The sequence below is a fragment of the Hemicordylus capensis genome, chromosome 3, assembly GCF_027244095.1.
Source record: "Hemicordylus capensis ecotype Gifberg chromosome 3, rHemCap1.1.pri, whole genome shotgun sequence".
NCBI classification, from domain to species: Eukaryota; Metazoa; Chordata; class Lepidosauria; order Squamata; family Cordylidae; genus Hemicordylus; species Hemicordylus capensis.
In genome coordinates, this window is record NC_069659.1 from 199,991,965 (window position 1) to 200,009,054 (window position 17,090).

At 44.1% G+C, this 17,090-nt stretch overlaps 1 protein-coding gene across 1 annotated transcript; it reads left to right on the forward strand.

Annotated features, from left to right (window-relative positions):
- The first annotated feature begins 10,327 nt into the window (after nt 1-10,327).
- LOC128348855 (synaptotagmin-like protein 2) lies at nt 10,328-16,265 on the forward strand. The gene is made up of 3 exons (XM_053304541.1): nt 10,328-10,799; nt 11,397-11,602; nt 15,818-16,265. Exons 1-3 carry the CDS (start codon nt 10,693-10,695, stop codon nt 15,961-15,963), a joined length of 459 nt encoding a protein of 152 aa, XP_053160516.1. The 5' UTR covers nt 10,328-10,692; the 3' UTR covers nt 15,964-16,265.
- Nucleotides 16,266-17,090: the final 825 nt, after the last annotated feature.

Sequence of the window (17,090 nt, forward strand, 5' to 3'; positions counted from 1 at the left end):
GAACACGCCTAGCCACCCTGGACCAATAGGAACAGGTTTCAGGGTCCGGAAAGGCTGTAGTGTGTGGAATTTTTCTAACTGATATTACCTTTGCTGCAAATTGGGATGCAAATCTAGGATCCTCTAGTCTGTATGCAGAACATGACAACAAATTTCATAAAGACTAGAGGATCCTAGATTGGAAATCCCATCATTGTAGGGGTTTTATAGGAACTGCACAAGTTATCCCATTGTACTAATTTTGGATGATCTACCCCCACCCCACCCCTCCCTTTAAAAACCAGCTTTTATTTTTTAAAAAGCATCCCAATTTGCAGCAGATGATACACACTACAGCAAATGATTCACACATGGTCTCTCCCCTCGCCCCTCAGTTTAACATCTCCCCATTCACCACACTCAAAGTGCAAAACGGAGACTTTTAAAATTCAAGGAAATTTATTTGAAGGAATAAATTAAAATTCAAGGCTCTTTATCTGAAGAATGAGGGTCCCTGAAGGGAGATGAGTTCACCACCAGATAACCCCATCATGTTGTCCCATCAAGAGCCATCCCACCAAGTTCTCTCTCTCTCTTGAAACACCACACCCGATAAGCCCATTGTTCCATCAAGGGCCATCCCACCAAGTTTGCATAGGCGTGGGCCAGGTGGCTGAAAGCATGTGGCCCACAGAAAGCTTTCTCTCTCCTGAAATTCCAGCATGCAGTAAGTAGCAAATCTCCTATTCTCAGTAAAAATAATAATAAGCCCCTGTATTAATTTAAAATTGTCACTTTTGCAGTCTGCATCCTTAAGGATTTATTTATTTATTTATTTATTTATTTGGCTTTATAATGCAAAATCATTCTATGCATGCCTGCTTAGAAGTAAGTACCATCAGTATCAATAGATTTTCTCCCTAGTAAGTCTGTATAGGATTGCAACCTTAACTGTAAAGCTCAGTGCATTTTTTTAGTCTTATTGCTGCTTTTAATATCTCAGACTTAGTGTAGTCTTCATCTATTTCTATAGATGTTGTTGTCTGTGTGTGTGTGTGTGTTTAATTTTGCTTTAATCCACCATGAATTCTCTTTGCCCCCAACCCCTGCCCCTTTTCCAGGCAGTTCTAATCACCTTCACCAATAAAATAGCATATTTATTTAGCAATAAATAGCATATTCAGGTTTTGGGGGATTGAGTGGGGTGGTAGTTTGCACACAGCTAATTAGACAAGGTTAAAAACGGAACCTGTATATTTGAAAGTGTTGGGATATAAAGTCTGGGTCTCAGGTAAAGAGAGCTTCCCCAACCCTGTGTTGGATTTATTCCCTCCCCCGTTTCAATTTCAGGCCTGCAGGGTTTTTTTTTTACCCAGGCTTTTACATGCTTGTTTCCATTGCTGATGCTCTGTATCTTTTACGGTTATATTGTGCTTGTTTTTCTTTTTTAATCAGATCAGTATTTTTATATTCTAGTTAATATTTTAATTGTGTAATTTTTGTAGTCTTGTTTTAACTTTTTGGGTGAACTATCTTGAGATTATTTTAATGAAAGGTGGTATAGAAATTTAATAAATAAATAATTTTTGATTTTGCCAGTTTGAATTTTAGGCATGTGGGTTTCAAATGTTTCCCCCAAACTGCTGTGAGGCCATGTTTTATCTTCTAGTTTCAGCATGAGCTGTTGTGGATCAGCAATCCCATACATCAGATGCCTGTGATGCTGCAGATTCTGGTCCACAAAAGTTTTATGATGAATGTTTTGGTTTGAAGGAGTGACTAATTCTTTAGGGCAAAAGAGAGAACTCCACAGAGTGGAGCAGAGTAGCCTGCTACATATTGTTTCTCTGTAGAAACAGCCATTTGCAGAAAAAAAGCCATGTGTTGGTCCGCCTGCCACATGGCTGTACTATAGCTTCCTATTCTGGAGGAGCAGAGTTTTAGGGTGATGTTCTGTGACTATTAGGTATGCTCAGCCATACCTGCACAGCGCTCCCTTGGGCGGGGGGGGGGGGGGCTTACAGTAAGTGATAGTTATCCGCACCTTGAGGAAATAACGGGTTTATTTTAATGGAAAATTACTACTTTACACTGAGCATTTAGCAACCACATTGAAATTGTTACTTTGTTTTTTCAGATGTGAGCACAATCTACCCATGGTCTTGGACAACCCTAAACTATGATATGGAAATGTGCCTTCTCAAGTACATACACTACTGTGTCTGACACTCTATGTAGAATATCATATTCTTTATACTTTACAACTCTGTATTCATTTGTGTTCTTTATGTTGTATGTGTAACTTTACATGAAACTTTGCCCTTTGTGTTACTCATTCATTACTTTCTCCAGTGAGTGTGGTGTCAGAAAAGACATATAATAACTCTGACTGCCCTGTGTTCAAGAGCTAGCTTGTTCTTTTGCCTGGTTCTTAAGTATTTTTACAAGGCCTCTAGCTCTGCATCCAAGTGAACAGGTTCTAGTTTTAAAAGCCGTGTGTAGAACATAGATTTCTAAAATGTGTGTTCCACCAATGTTTGAAAACCCAAGGTTTTTAAGATGACTTTTAGAAAGTTATTAATAAATAGAATTTTTCCACACGCGCAATGGATAGCATAGGGTATTTGTACAAAAACACAACCCATGGTTGTGTGTTCGTGTCTCACCTGGGGGGCACTAGTTTTAAAACATTCAGAATTTTTTTAAAAAACTTGGTGTTTTTAGCAACCCTTTAAAAATGCATACTTTTAAAGAGGGTGTAGTTTTGATAGTTGACTTTCAATTTGAAACTTTAAAAATTGTGGTTTTAGTCTGGTCTTTTAACTTGTTTAGTTTAATTTGTTTAACTTTATGAGACTTATTTTACATTGTAGCTGTTTTATTAATGTTCTTGTTTGCCTGCGGCTTCCGCCCACTCTTCTGGCGGCTGTTTGGGGCTTCTCCGATGCAGTCCCTGGACTTGCTCCCTGTTGAAATGCTCCCTGTTGAAATAAGAGCCTCTGATACACCCCGAGCAGTAGAGTACTGTCGGGGTGGGGGTATACTGTACATATCTTAATAAAATAAATTACAACCACCTTGTCGGGGGGAGTAGTGCAGGGGTGGGGGTATACTGTACATATCTTAATAAAATAAATTACAACCACCTTGTCGGGGGGAGTAGTGCAGGGGTGGGGGTATACTGTACATAACTTAATAAAATAAATTACAACCACCTTGTCGGGGGGAGTAGTGCAGGGGTGGGGGTATACACATCTTAATAAATAAATTACAACCACCTTGTGGGGCGGGCTGTCGTATAGTTTTCTAACTTTATCATGTTCTTGTTTTTTAGAACTGGCTGATGAGGAGCCAGGCAATGCTGACGCTTCACCAAAGCTCATGGTGTGTGGGAAAGACCTTGATGAATGGCTGTGGGTGATGGCTAGTTTTCTTTATGTCCTTAACAATGTTGCTGTGCAGATTTTTTAACAAGCCAGAAGACAGAAGATTACCAGAAGACAGTCCTGAAACTCTATAATGATCTGTCTGAGGCCTTCAAGTTTCAGAAATTAACAAAAAATGAGTACATGTATTCCTGTGCCACCACACATTGGGAGGGGAGGGGTGGGGTGGGGACATGCACACGCATAGGGGCCCAAAAGCAGAGGGAACACATTTAGCAACCAGCCAGGAGGGCATAGGAATGCTTCTGATTCTTCAGATGAATTTGAACCATCCGAGGAGTCACCTAGTGGCCCCGGTCCTCAGAATGCTTTTACTGAACAGTGTGAAACCCAGAATGGGTCCTCTCTAAGTGAGGCTTCTGATGTTGGCCCGAATGCCACCCCCAAAGAGCGGGCTACCCACAGCGGAGCTTCTCGAGGAGGCTTGGCGTTCGATGTTGGACCTGCAGCGGGTTCCCAACAGTTCTCTTCTGAAGAAGCAGCAGGCATTTCTGAAGAACACCCACCCCTGTTCGGGGGCGGGGGGTTATCTGTTTTAACAGTACACACATACACACCCGCTATGTGGGACAGCGTATCCCAACCGGCCCCAGTCCCCAGGAAGATCCCGGGGGCCTTGCTAATTGGGTAGTAAAGACCCCAACCTGTGTTCTTGCTAGCTTTACAGGTGAGGGTAATGTAAAGTTACCTGTCACCCTTTTATAACGGTTCCAGGGATGCGGGGGGGGGGTGGTCACCGTCCACCTGCAGATGGCCTGTTACCCACCTAATTATAAGTTGCAGGCATCATTTTGAATTCAGTAACATATGCACTCCTCTGTCTCTCAACTTTACTACTCCAGGATCTGCAGTTTGTGTGGCTATGGTGGGGGTCCAGCTTTTGCTGGGAGCTTTTCTCTTTTCGTTTCCTTTTCCTCATCTTCTAAAATTTCACTAGCAAATCTTAGTAACACTCAGAAATCTAGAAAAGCCTGTTGCGAGCTTCCTCAGCTCTCCTCTCGAGAGGGTGGTTTAAAAAATAATAATGATATTTTAACTGAAATTACACCTTGGATCATTTCAAACCTACCCTGTCTGAAATGGGTCTTTAAAACAGAAATATTTGTTTTTAATTTTTAAGAAATCTGACATTCTTGCCTTCTATTTATGAGCCAACCTAACAGGTATAGCTTAGAAACCAGGCAAGTCCAAAATATTTAAGTAGCTGCACCTCTCTCTATAGTCCTTAATTATTCTAAGGGTTTGTGTGTGTGTGTGTGTGTGTTTTGCTGTTGGCAGGTTATTTTGTTGTTTTTTTAAACTTTGGTGACTGTAGTAGTATTGAAAGGAGAGATCTTCAGCATAAATTCTCTCTCAGGGCTGTGATCTATATGCCTTAATTTTTCAAAACTGATAAAGTAAATGTTGCATAGAATTGCAGCTGGGGTTGATAGAAAACAATGATTTATTTTTTTTAATCAGATTTTAAAATTTAAATTGGATTTTTTCCCCTTAAACCTATTTATTTATTTAAAGAACATAGGTCAAAGATATCATGAACAAGAGTATTAATAATAACTCCTAATTATATTCTGTGAACTTGTTGGTCCATTCACACATTATGTTCAACAATTGTACAATGAGTGTATGCACAGGTACAAATCTGTGCACACGTACAGTCATTCATATGTTACACAGGTACAGCATTATACTTCCTATCTGTACCATGCACTTGAAGGGCCTGTATCCCTGTTTGAATTTTAAAATGAACCCAGGTACAGTAATTCACACCAACTTGTGTACACCTCCACAGAACAGTGTCTGAATCGGGATAAAGAAGGCCTAGGAGATCTGGGGAGGTTGGAATAGATCTGGGCAAGCAACAGGAACACGGAGGAAACCTTTTCCAAGTGTATCCTCCATTTTAGAAGGGAAACACCTATCAGGGTTGCACGCTTAAAAGAGACCTCACTTGGGAGTATTTTAATCAAGTTTCTGTACATGTGGGTAAGTCAGGCATGTGTGCAAAAATGCAAAGAGTGCAACAAAGAAATGCAAGGTCTGGTTGCCCGAATGAAACAGCATTATGATCCCTGAATACGTATTACATCTCTCAATACGTACTAAGATTATATTAGACAACAAGAATTTTACTTTTACTAGGAAATGGTGTTTTAAATTGAGATTTAAATCATTAAAACTAAGTTCTGTGAAGTGATTTAAATCATAGCAGTCCAGATTGCAACCATTCTATACAGTTTCTAACTCAAAGCCTTAATGAACCCATGAGGGCTTACTCCCAGGTAACCCTTGTGTGCTTAGCTTTGCAACCAAAGAAGGCCTAGGAGATCAGGGGAGGTTGGAATAGATCTGGGCAAGCAACAGGAACATGGAGGAAACCTTTTCCAGCTGTATCCTCCATTTTAGAAGGGAAACACCTATCAGGGTTGCACGCTTAAAAGAGACCTCACTTGGGAGTATTTTAATCAAGTTTCTGTACATGTGGGTAAGTCAGGCATGTGTGCAAAAATGCAAAGAGTGCAACAAAGAAATGCAAGGTCTGGTTGCCCGAATGAAAGAGCATTATGATCCCTGAATACGTATTACATCTCTCAATACGTACTAAGATTATATTAGACAACAAGAATTTTACTTTTACTAGGAAATGGTGTTTTAAATTGAGATTTAAATCATTAAAACTAAGTTCTGTGAAGTGATTTAAATCATAGCAGTCCAGATTGCAACCATTCTATACAGTTTCTAACTCAAAGCCTTAATGAACCCATGAGGGCTTACTCCCAGGTAACCCTTGTGTGCTTAGCTTTGCAACCAAAGAAGGCCTAGGAGATCAGGGGAGGTTGGAATAGATCTGGGCAAGCAACAGGAACATGGAGGAAACCTTTTCCAGCTGTATCCTCCATTTTAGAAGGGAAACACCTATCAGGGTTGCACGCTTAAAAGAGACCTCACTTGGGAGTATTTTAATCAAGTTTCTGTACATGTGGGTAAGTCAGGCATGTGTGCAAAAATGCAAAGAGTGCAACAAAGAAATGCAAGGTCTGGTTGCCCGAATGAAAGAGCATTATGATCCCTGAATACGTATTACATCTCTCAATACGTACTAAGATTATATTAGACAACAAGAATTTTACTTTTACTAGGAAATGGTGTTTTAAATTGAGATTTAAATCATTAAAACTAAGTTCTGTGAAGTGATTTAAATCATAGCAGTCCAGATTGCAACCATTCTATACAGTTTCTAACTCAAAGCCTTAATGAACCCATGAGGGCTTACTCCCAGGTAACCCTTGTGTGCTTAGCTTTGCAACCAAAGAAGGCCTAGGAGATCAGGGGAGGTTGGAATAGATCTGGGCAAGCAACAGGAACATGGAGGAAACCTTTTCCAGCTGTATCCTCCATTTTAGAAGGGAAACACCTATCAGGGTTGCACGCTTAAAAGAGACCTCACTTGGGAGTATTTTAATCAAGTTTCTGTACATGTGGGTAAGTCAGGCATGTGTGCAAAAATGCAAAGAGTGCAACAAAGAAATGCAAGGTCTGGTTGCCCGAATGAAACAGCATTATGATCCCTGAATACGTATTACATCTCTCAATACGTACTAAGATTATATTAGACAACAAGAATTTTACTTTTACTAGGAAATGGTGTTTTAAATTGAGATTTAAATCATTAAAACTAAGTTCTGTGAAGTGATTTAAATCATAGCAGTCCAGATTGCAACCATTCTATACAGTTTCTAACTCAAAGCCTTAATGAACCCATGAGGGCTTACTCCCAGGTAACCCTTGTGTGCTTAGCTTTGCAACCAAAGAAGGCCTAGGAGATCAGGGGAGGTTGGAATAGATCTGGGCAAGCAACAGGAACATGGAGGAAACCTTTTCCAGCTGTATCCTCCATTTTAGAAGGGAAACACCTATCAGGGTTGCACGCTTAAAAGAGACCTCACTTGGGAGTATTTTAATCAAGTTTCTGTACATGTGGGTAAGTCAGGCATGTGTGCAAAAATGCAAAGAGTGCAACAAAGAAATGCAAGGTCTGGTTGCCCGAATGAAACAGCATTATGATCCCTGAATACGTATTACATCTCTCAATACGTACTAAGATTATATTAGACAACAAGAATTTTACTTTTACTAGGAAATGGTGTTTTAAATTGAGATTTAAATCATTAAAACTAAGTTCTGTGAAGTGATTTAAATCATAGCAGTCCAGATTGCAACCATTCTATACAGTTTCTAACTCAAAGCCTTAATGAACCCATGAGGGCTTACTCCCAGGTAACCCTTGTGTGCTTAGCTTTGCAACCAAAGAAGGCCTAGGAGATCAGGGGAGGTTGGAATAGATCTGGGCAAGCAACAGGAACATGGAGGAAACCTTTTCCAGCTGTATCCTCCATTTTAGAAGGGAAACACCTATCAGGGTTGCACGCTTAAAAGAGACCTCACTTGGGAGTATTTTAATCAAGTTTCTGTACATGTGGGTAAGTCAGGCATGTGTGCAAAAATGCAAAGAGTGCAACAAAGAAATGCAAGGTCTGGTTGCCCGAATGAAACAGCATTATGATCCCTGAATACGTATTACATCTCTCAATACGTACTAAGATTATATTAGACAACAAGAATTTTACTTTTACTAGGAAATGGTGTTTTAAATTGAGATTTAAATCATTAAAACTAAGTTCTGTGAAGTGATTTAAATCATAGCAGTCCAGATTGCAACCATTCTATACAGTTTCTAACTCAAAGCCTTAATGAACCCATGAGGGCTTACTCCCAGGTAACCCTTGTGTGCTTAGCTTTGCAACCAAAGAAGGCCTAGGAGATCAGGGGAGGTTGGAATAGATCTGGGCAAGCAACAGGAACATGGAGGAAACCTTTTCCAGCTGTATCCTCCATTTTAGAAGGGAAACACCTATCAGGGTTGCACGCTTAAAAGAGACCTCACTTGGGAGTATTTTAATCAAGTTTCTGTACATGTGGGTAAGTCAGGCATGTGTGCAAAAATGCAAAGAGTGCAACAAAGAAATGCAAGGTCTGGTTGCCCGAATGAAACAGCATTATGATCCCTGAATACGTATTACATCTCTCAATACGTACTAAGATTATATTAGACAACAAGAATTTTACTTTTACTAGGAAATGGTGTTTTAAATTGAGATTTAAATCATTAAAACTAAGTTCTGTGAAGTGATTTAAATCATAGCAGTCCAGATTGCAACCATTCTATACAGTTTCTAACTCAAAGCCTTAATGAACCCATGAGGGCTTACTCCCAGGTAACCCTTGTGTGCTTAGCTTTGCAACCAAAGAAGGCCTAGGAGATCAGGGGAGGTTGGAATAGATCTGGGCAAGCAACAGGAACATGGAGGAAACCTTTTCCAGCTGTATCCTCCATTTTAGAAGGGAAACACCTATCAGGGTTGCACGCTTAAAAGAGACCTCACTTGGGAGTATTTTAATCAAGTTTCTGTACATGTGGGTAAGTCAGGCATGTGTGCAAAAATGCAAAGAGTGCAACAAAGAAATGCAAGGTCTGGTTGCCCGAATGAAACAGCATTATGATCTCTGAATACGTATTACATCTCTCAATACGTACTAAGATTATATTAGACAACAAGAATTTTACTTTTACTAGGAAATGGTGTTTTAAATTGAGATTTAAATCATTAAAACTAAGTTCTGTGAAGTGATTTAAATCATAGCAGTCCAGATTGCAACCATTCTATACAGTTTCTAACTCAAAGCCTTAATGAACCCATGAGGGCTTACTCCCAGGTAACCCTTGTGTGCTTAGCTTTGCAACCAAAGGATATATATCCCAGAAATGTTGTGTGTGTGTCTGTGTGTGTGTGTGAGAGAGAGATGTCTTGCTTTTAAAAAATGTGTGCATGTTTGTATTTGTCAGAAGAAAGGAAATTAGGGGACTTTGGTGGAAACTTCTCATCATCAGAACTTGTACTAATAGAATGCTTTCTCAGGCTAGGGATTTACAATTGTTTCTTGTACAATATCCTCCAAGGATCTCTCTGGGGAACCCATGATCGCTCAAACCGTGGGTCTGCAAAAACAAAGTGGCTCAGAGAGAAACGGTGTATTCGTACTGAATCAGGATGGCCAGGCGTGTTCGTAGAGGGCTCACTTGACTCCGTTTCACCCAATAAAGTTACACAAAATGGCCGTCCGACCATTATCATGCCTGCGCACCCGGGCCTTTCCGGACCCTGAAACCTGTTCCTATTGGTCCAGGGTGGCTAGGCGTGTTCGTAGATGGGTCACATGTCCACCTTCGGACATGTCTGGACATATTCTGGGGTAGGGGTGGTAGGGTGGGTGCCAGACTTCTGGGGTGAGGGCGTACCCCTACTTCTGACCCTTCCCTGCCACGTGGGGTCTCCTCTGGGCCTTTTCGCCTAATAAAGTTGCACAAAATGGCCGCCCGACCATTATCACACCCGCTCACTCGGACCTCTCCGGAGCCTGAAACCTGTTCCTATTGGTCCAGGGTGGCTAGGCGTGCTCGTAGAGGGGTCACATGCACCCCTTCGGACATGTCTGGACATATTCTGGGGTAGGCGTGGTAGGGTGGGTGCCAGACTTCCGGGGGTAAGGGCGTCCCCCACTTCTGGCCCTTCCCGGTCACGTGGGGGTCTCCTAAAGCCCTTCCGATGATGTATTTCCGGTGACGTAAGCGCATTTTGACAGCTGCAAGCCCCCGCCCCCCGTGACGTCACTGTGACGTCATCCTCCAGCCACGTGCTTTTGTTTGTAAACAAAAGCACATGGTTTTTGACAGCAGGTATGCCCCTATACTACTGCTCAGTATTGTCTACACTGACTGGCTGCGGCTTCTCCAAGGCAGGAGTCTTTCCCAGCCCTTCTTGGAGATGCTGCCAAATATTTAACCTGCAGCCTTCTCCATACGGAGCAGATGCTCTGCCACTGATCTATGGCCCCACCCCATATTATAAAGTAAAGAATGGTTTCACTTGTTATCAATGTCATGTTTTCCTTGCACAGGGCAGTACACACAGTCTCCCTCCTATTTTATGCTCACAACAACCTTGCAAGGTAGGCGAGATTGAGTGAGAGCAACTGGGTCACCAGTGAGCCCCGCTAATGAGCAGGGATGTGAACAGGAATCTACCTGCCCCAGTTTATCCACTATAGCACATTTTACTGTCCATTGGGATCTGTTTTATTAAGACTTTTGGATGAAGGAAGCTAACATACTTCTTGGCAACCAACCAACTATGTCTCTTGATCCTTCATGGCAGGTCGAAAGACCCCTCCGTCTGGGGAGGTCCATATCTGGGTCAAGGACACCAAAGATCTGCCCCAGTTACGTCCCTCCGGAGTGGGCTCCTTTGTGAAATGGTAGGTGTGTCATGGGGCGGGGGGTGGATTTCATACCCACACGGACCCAAGCAAGCACAACCATATGCTTCCATGGTGCTCATTCATCACACATACCTTCGCTGACAAAGAAATGCTCAGAGGTGTCCCTACCACTTTAAACCCTAAGCAGTTTAGAGCCAACATATCTGAACATGACTCCACCCACCATATAAGATCCATGAGGGAAGCCCTCTTTTTGTTTCTCACCTCTGTCTGATGCTCAGTTGGTGGCGATGCAGGACAGAGCTTTTTCGGATCCCCCACTCTGTAGAACTCCCTGCCACTTGAGGTTCACTTGGTGGTGCCTTCCCTGCTCGTTTTCCAATCATCTCTTGATATTTTTTTTATCCCAGCAGGCCTCTTAAGTGTGTTAAATGTTGCCACTATGAACTCCGCTCTCTTGGCTTGGGATCCAAGTTCCATCGTGGATATTAAAGTAATAATAAATAGTAATAGCTAGGCTCCGGAGGGCTTGAATTCTGTTTGCTTAGCTGAATGACTGGAAAAAATAAGTGGAAGATGACATTTCTCTGTCGCCATTCTGCCTGATGTCAAATGCTCTTTCTCCCTTGCAAGCTACGTTCTTCCAGACACCAGTAAAAAGAGCTACCAGAAGACCCGCATTGTCCAGAGGGACTCCAACCCGGTGTTTAACCACACCATCGTGTACGACGGCTTTCATACAGAAGATCTGAAGGATGCCTGTGTCGAGCTGACCGTCTGGGATCATGAGAAACTGACCAATCACTTTCTGGGAGGGATCCAGCTGGGACTTGGGACAGGTAATAACGAGGCCCTTTCGCCTCATTCCAGTTTCGACATGAAACATGTTCTCCTTGCCCAGAAAATATAAACAGGGAGAGCAGACATCCAAAGGGCATGTTTTGGACCGCAAATCAAAATGGAAAGGGCTTCTCTTCAGAAGCGTGGCTGGGCGGAAATTAGAATTCACAGCAAGCCAGGCCTCTGCACCATTGAAATCAATGAGTACCGTTCATTTCCCATTAATTTCCCATTAATTTTAGTAGGATGTAGTCATGACTAACATAGCCCGGATGATTTCAGGGGTTGAACCTGAAGCCATCAGCATGCAAGTTGTACACTGGACTCGGGTCAGGACATCCGAAAATGAATGACAGCGAATGCCCACTAAAATGCACTGGTTCTTTCCAAATGGCAAGGGGACTGCATGGAATTTCTGAATGGCCAATGGAGAGGAGAGGAGAGCTGGTCTTGTGGCTGCAAGCATGACTTGTCCCCTTAGCTAAGCAGGGTCTGCCCTGGTTGCATATGAATGGGAGACTAGAAGTGTGAGCACTGTCAGAGATTCCCCTCAGGGGATGGAGCTGCTCTGGGAAGAGCAGAAGGTTCCAAGTTCCCTCACTAGCATCTCCAAGACAGGGCTGAGAGAGATTCCCGCCTGCAACCTCGGAGAAGCCACTGCCAGTCTGTGAAGACAATACTGAACTAGGTAGACGAATGGTCTGATTCAGTATATGGCAGCTTCCTATGTTTCTAACCAGTGCATCTTAGTGGGCATTCCCTGTCATTCTTGACTATATGATCCTATTGATATATTTGTGCAAGAGTTTGTTTCAATTTGTCGCTTAAGATGATGGTGAAATGCAGCAGTCATGCTAACTGAGGAAAGAGGCACCTCTTAGAAAGTGGTCTAGTTCTCTTGCATTTAGCAGGGGGAGAGCAACTGTCCCTCTTCAGACCAGTACACTGTCCCTACAGTGGCTGTTGGCTGGCGTCTCTCTTGTGTCTCTGTGGGGCAGGGAACCATCTTCTCCTTGCTTTTGCTATGAAAGCTGTTTGGGGAATTTTTCTGCTCGAGAAGCAGGGTAGACAAGTGAGGGGGATAAATAAGAAGTGGGGCAAAGACCGGCCTTGCTGAAGGGGCCCCTGCTGACTGGGCCGAAGGGCACCTTCTCAAAATGGCGGCTCTCTCGTATCCCACAAGAGGGGGAGCAACTGTCCCTATTCAGCCCAGCCCAGTGTCCTTCCCAGTGGCTGTTGCTGGCGTCTCGTTGGTGTTTCTTTTTCGCCTGCAAGCCCCTTGGAGGCAGAGAACCATCTACTCATGCCTTTTGCTGTGGAAGCCCCTTTGGGAACCTTTTCTGTGGAACGGCAGAGGGGACAGCTGCTCCATAAATAATAAATGAGCAGCCCCCCTCAGGCAAAGGTCGGCCTCGTTAAGTACCTGCTGACCAGGCTAGGGGGCACCTTCTCAAAATGGCGGCTCTCTTCCATTTAGAGGTGCTGTCCCTGTCCAGCCCAGCCTAGGTGGCTGTTGCTTGGGCTCTCCTTTGTCTTTCTTTTTAGACGGTGAGCCCCTTGGGGCAGAGAACCATCTTCTCACTCCTGTTGCCTTGGAAACTGCTTTGGGGACTTTTCCGGTGGAAAAGCAGAGGGGACAGCTGCTCAGTGAATAATGAATGAGCGGCCCCCTCAGGCAAAGGTCGGCCTCGTTAAGGGGCCTCTGCTGGGCCAAGAAGCGCCTTTTCAAAATGGCGGCCGGGGAGAGCAGCTGGCCCTATTCAGCCTAGAATAGCATCCCTCCCAGTTGCTGGGGGTCTCCCTTGTGTCTCCCTCCCTTAGATTGGGAGCCTCTTTGGGGCAGGGAACCATCTTTTCTCCTTGCTGTTGCTATAGAAATTCCTTTGGGAACTTTTCTGTGGAAAAACAGAGAGGACAGCAGCTGCTCAGCGAATAATGAATGAGCAGCCCCCGCAGGCAAAGGCCGCCCTCCTTCAAGGGGCTCCTGCTGACTGAGCCAAACGACACTTTTCCAAAATGGCGGCTCTCTTCCATTCAGCAGGAGGAGAGTAGCTGGCCCTGTTCAGCACACAAAGTATAGCAGCCTTCCCAGTGGCTCTTGCTAGGATCTCTCCGCGTCACCCACCCCTCTCTCTCAGCTTGTTTTAGACCATGAGCTCTTTTGGAGCAGAGAGCCATTTCCTCATCCCTTTTGCTATGTAAACTGCTCTGAGAACTGCTGTGATATATATGTGTTGCAGCTGGGGACAATGGGAGTTGTAGTCCACCAACATCTGGAGAGTCTCAAGTCGGCCATCCCTGCTTCCGAGACCAGTGTCGTTGAGCCTGGAAGAGCCTGTGGGTTAAATGAGTGGCCTTGAGTAACAGGGTTGCCAACCCTGACTGGAGCTCTTCCTGCAAGGTTCCCCCTGCTCCCATTTTTGTAATGCAATATCTGTCACCACACCAGGCCAGAAGAACCTCCAGGATTACTTTCAGTAGTGGATCCTGGAGGGCAGGGCTGGCAAACCTCAGGTCGCTCAAGAAAAACAGCTAGATCTAACCGCTGTGACTATACTGTATTTACCTGAATACAAGACTAGGTTTATTCCAAGTATTTTGATCTTAGAAATCAGGAGGTCATCTTCTATTCAGAGTCCTGTTATTTTTGAGTCAATGTAGGTATAACTTGAATGTAACCTCTACTTTTTAAGGGGATCGTCTTAAATTCAGAGTCATCTTCCATAGGGTATTTCCATTTTAGACAGTCAATGGTGCTTTTCTTCTGTGTTTGACAAGGAACACCATTAAGGGAGGAGAGCTGGTCTTGTGGTAACGAGTATGAATTGCCGCCTTTGCTAAACAGAGTCCACCCTAGTTTGCACTGAATGGGAGTCTACATGTGTGAGCACTGTAAGATATTCCCCTCAGGGGATGGGGCCGCTCTGGGAAGAGCACCTGCACACTTGCATGCAGCAGGTTCCATAACTCAGTGGAAGAGCATCTTTTTACTTGCATGCATAAGGTTCCAAGTTCTCTCCCTGGCAACTCCAAGACAGGGCGGAGAGAAACTCTGGCCTGCAGTCCTGGAGAAGCCGCTGCCAGTCTGTGTAGACAAGACTGAACTAGATGGACCAATGGTCTGACCCAGCCTGAGGCAGCTTCCTATGTTCCTATGATACACACAGTCCTACCATGAACGTGACTGCTTGCAGCAGAGATTATGACCTCTCAAAAAAGGAGCACGATCATAGGTTGCCCCTTTTCATAGCCGCTGATACAGCAGTTCATAGGAATATAGGAAGCTGCCTCATACTGAGTCAAACCCTGGGTCCATCTAGCTTAGTACTGTCTACACTAGGGATTCTCAATGTTGGGTCCCCATATATTATTGGACTTCAACTCCCATAATCCCCAGCCCCAGCGGCCTTTGGCTGGGGATTATGGGAGCTGAAGTCCAATATCATCTGAAGACCCAATGCTGAGAATCCCTGCTCTACACTGACTAGCAGCGTCTCTCCAAAGTTTCAGGCTGGAATCTTTCTAGCCCTATCTGGAGATGCTGCCAGGGATTGAACCGAGGACCTTCTGTATGCAAGTCCTACGGTGGGCATTCTAAAATGAATGGCATTGAATGCCCACTGAAATGCACTGGTTTCTTCCTAATGGCCATGAAATGCACCGAATGGCCATTTGGAAATGCCATGCATTCCTATGGCCATTTGGAAGGAACCAGGGTATTACAGTGGGCATTCCCTGTCATTCATTTTAGCACACTCCCTCGAGTCCTCCTGATCAAATGCATGGTGTCAGCCTAGCGGACATAGGACCCTTGGTCTGTCTGTCTGAGTATTGTCTACACCAGGGATTCTCAACGTTGGGTCCCCAGATGTTATGGGACTTCAACTCCCATAATCCCAACCAAAGGCCGCTGGGGCTGAGGATTATGGAAGTTTAAGTCCAATAACTTCTGGGGACCCAACGTTGAGAATCCCTGGTCTACACTGACTGGCAGCAGCTCTCCAAGGTTTCAAGCAGATGTCTCTCCAGCCCTACTTCCACTGAACTACCGCCCCATCCCCCAAAGGGAATATCTGACAGTACTCACATGTAGACAGCCATCCAAATACAAACCTGGGCAGACCCTGCTTAGCAAAGGGGACCATTCACGTTCTCTACCCCAAGACCAGCTCTCCTCCTCCCCGAGGCTCACTTGTTTCTTGTTTCTTTCAAAGGCTCCAGCTATGGGATTGCCGTTGACTGGATGGACTCCACACAAGAGGAGGTCGCATTTTGGCAGGAAATGATGACCACGGCGAATGAATGGATTGAAGCGTCCCTGCCTTTGCGCTCTCTGGCTGGAAAAAGGAAGCTGAAATGAACAGCTGGCAGCAGCCCACAGAGGAACGGAGAACCGTTTACACAGAGAAGAGGGCCAATGCAAAGCTGGCTGACCTCAGGATTGCCTGTGCAATGCACTTCGAAAGGACAAGGTATTATTACTCATCCCAAGAGAGGACTGAGCGGATTTTACATCCCAGCTAGCTGAAAGACCTGCTGCTCGTCACCTCTCCATCATCTAGACCTTAGATTTTATTCGACTTTGGGTTTGTACCCAGAGAGCAGGGAAGAAATGGTGTAAATATGTTTATAGTTTATTTTATTACAGTGTCCATGATGCTGTTTCGTTTGTGCCTCCCCATAGAGGAAGTTATGACAAAACTTAGGCTAGTACAGCCACCAGTACACACAGTATCACAACAAAGTTGAAGCAAACCATGATGCAAATGAAACATGAAAAATCTGTACTAGGATATGCCTGGGTTACCAGCTCTCCAGGATCGACTGAGGGTTCTCCAGGAGCTGGCATTCATCTCCCATCCACATGTTATGTTCAACACTTGTACAGGTGCACAATGTATACAGGTACAGATCTGTACACAGGTACACTCATTCACATGTTATGCTGAACACAGGTACAGAAGTACCTCTCTATACCAGGCATTTGAAGGGCCTGTATCCAGGTTCACTTTTGAAAGGAACACAGGTACAGTACAGTCATTCACACAAACACATGTACAGCATAATGTTTGAATCGGGCTCAGAATGCTGAAGATTTTAATGGTTTGATATAATGAAAAATATTTCATTAGCGAGTCTCCAGGAAGCACTTCAGTCTGCTATCGGACCACAATCCCATTTCTGACCTTTTGTGTGCTGACCCCTGGAAACAAGTGTTGAATACAGTCTAATCCAACAAGGTACTTCCTACATTCTTAAAGGGGAAGGGGCATACCCCAAGAGGGATCCCTGTGGGATTTTAAAGACAAACAGATTTATTGGGGTCCCTGGTGAAAGAGCCTCTTGTCCACAAAAACATTTGTTGCAATAAATCCACCAGTCTGTCTGACTGGTACAAGATTGGAGAAGGTCCAAGGTTGAAATCATTTAATGTTGGGGTACTGTAACAGACTTCACATGGCTACCCCTCAAGAATTTAATACGGGC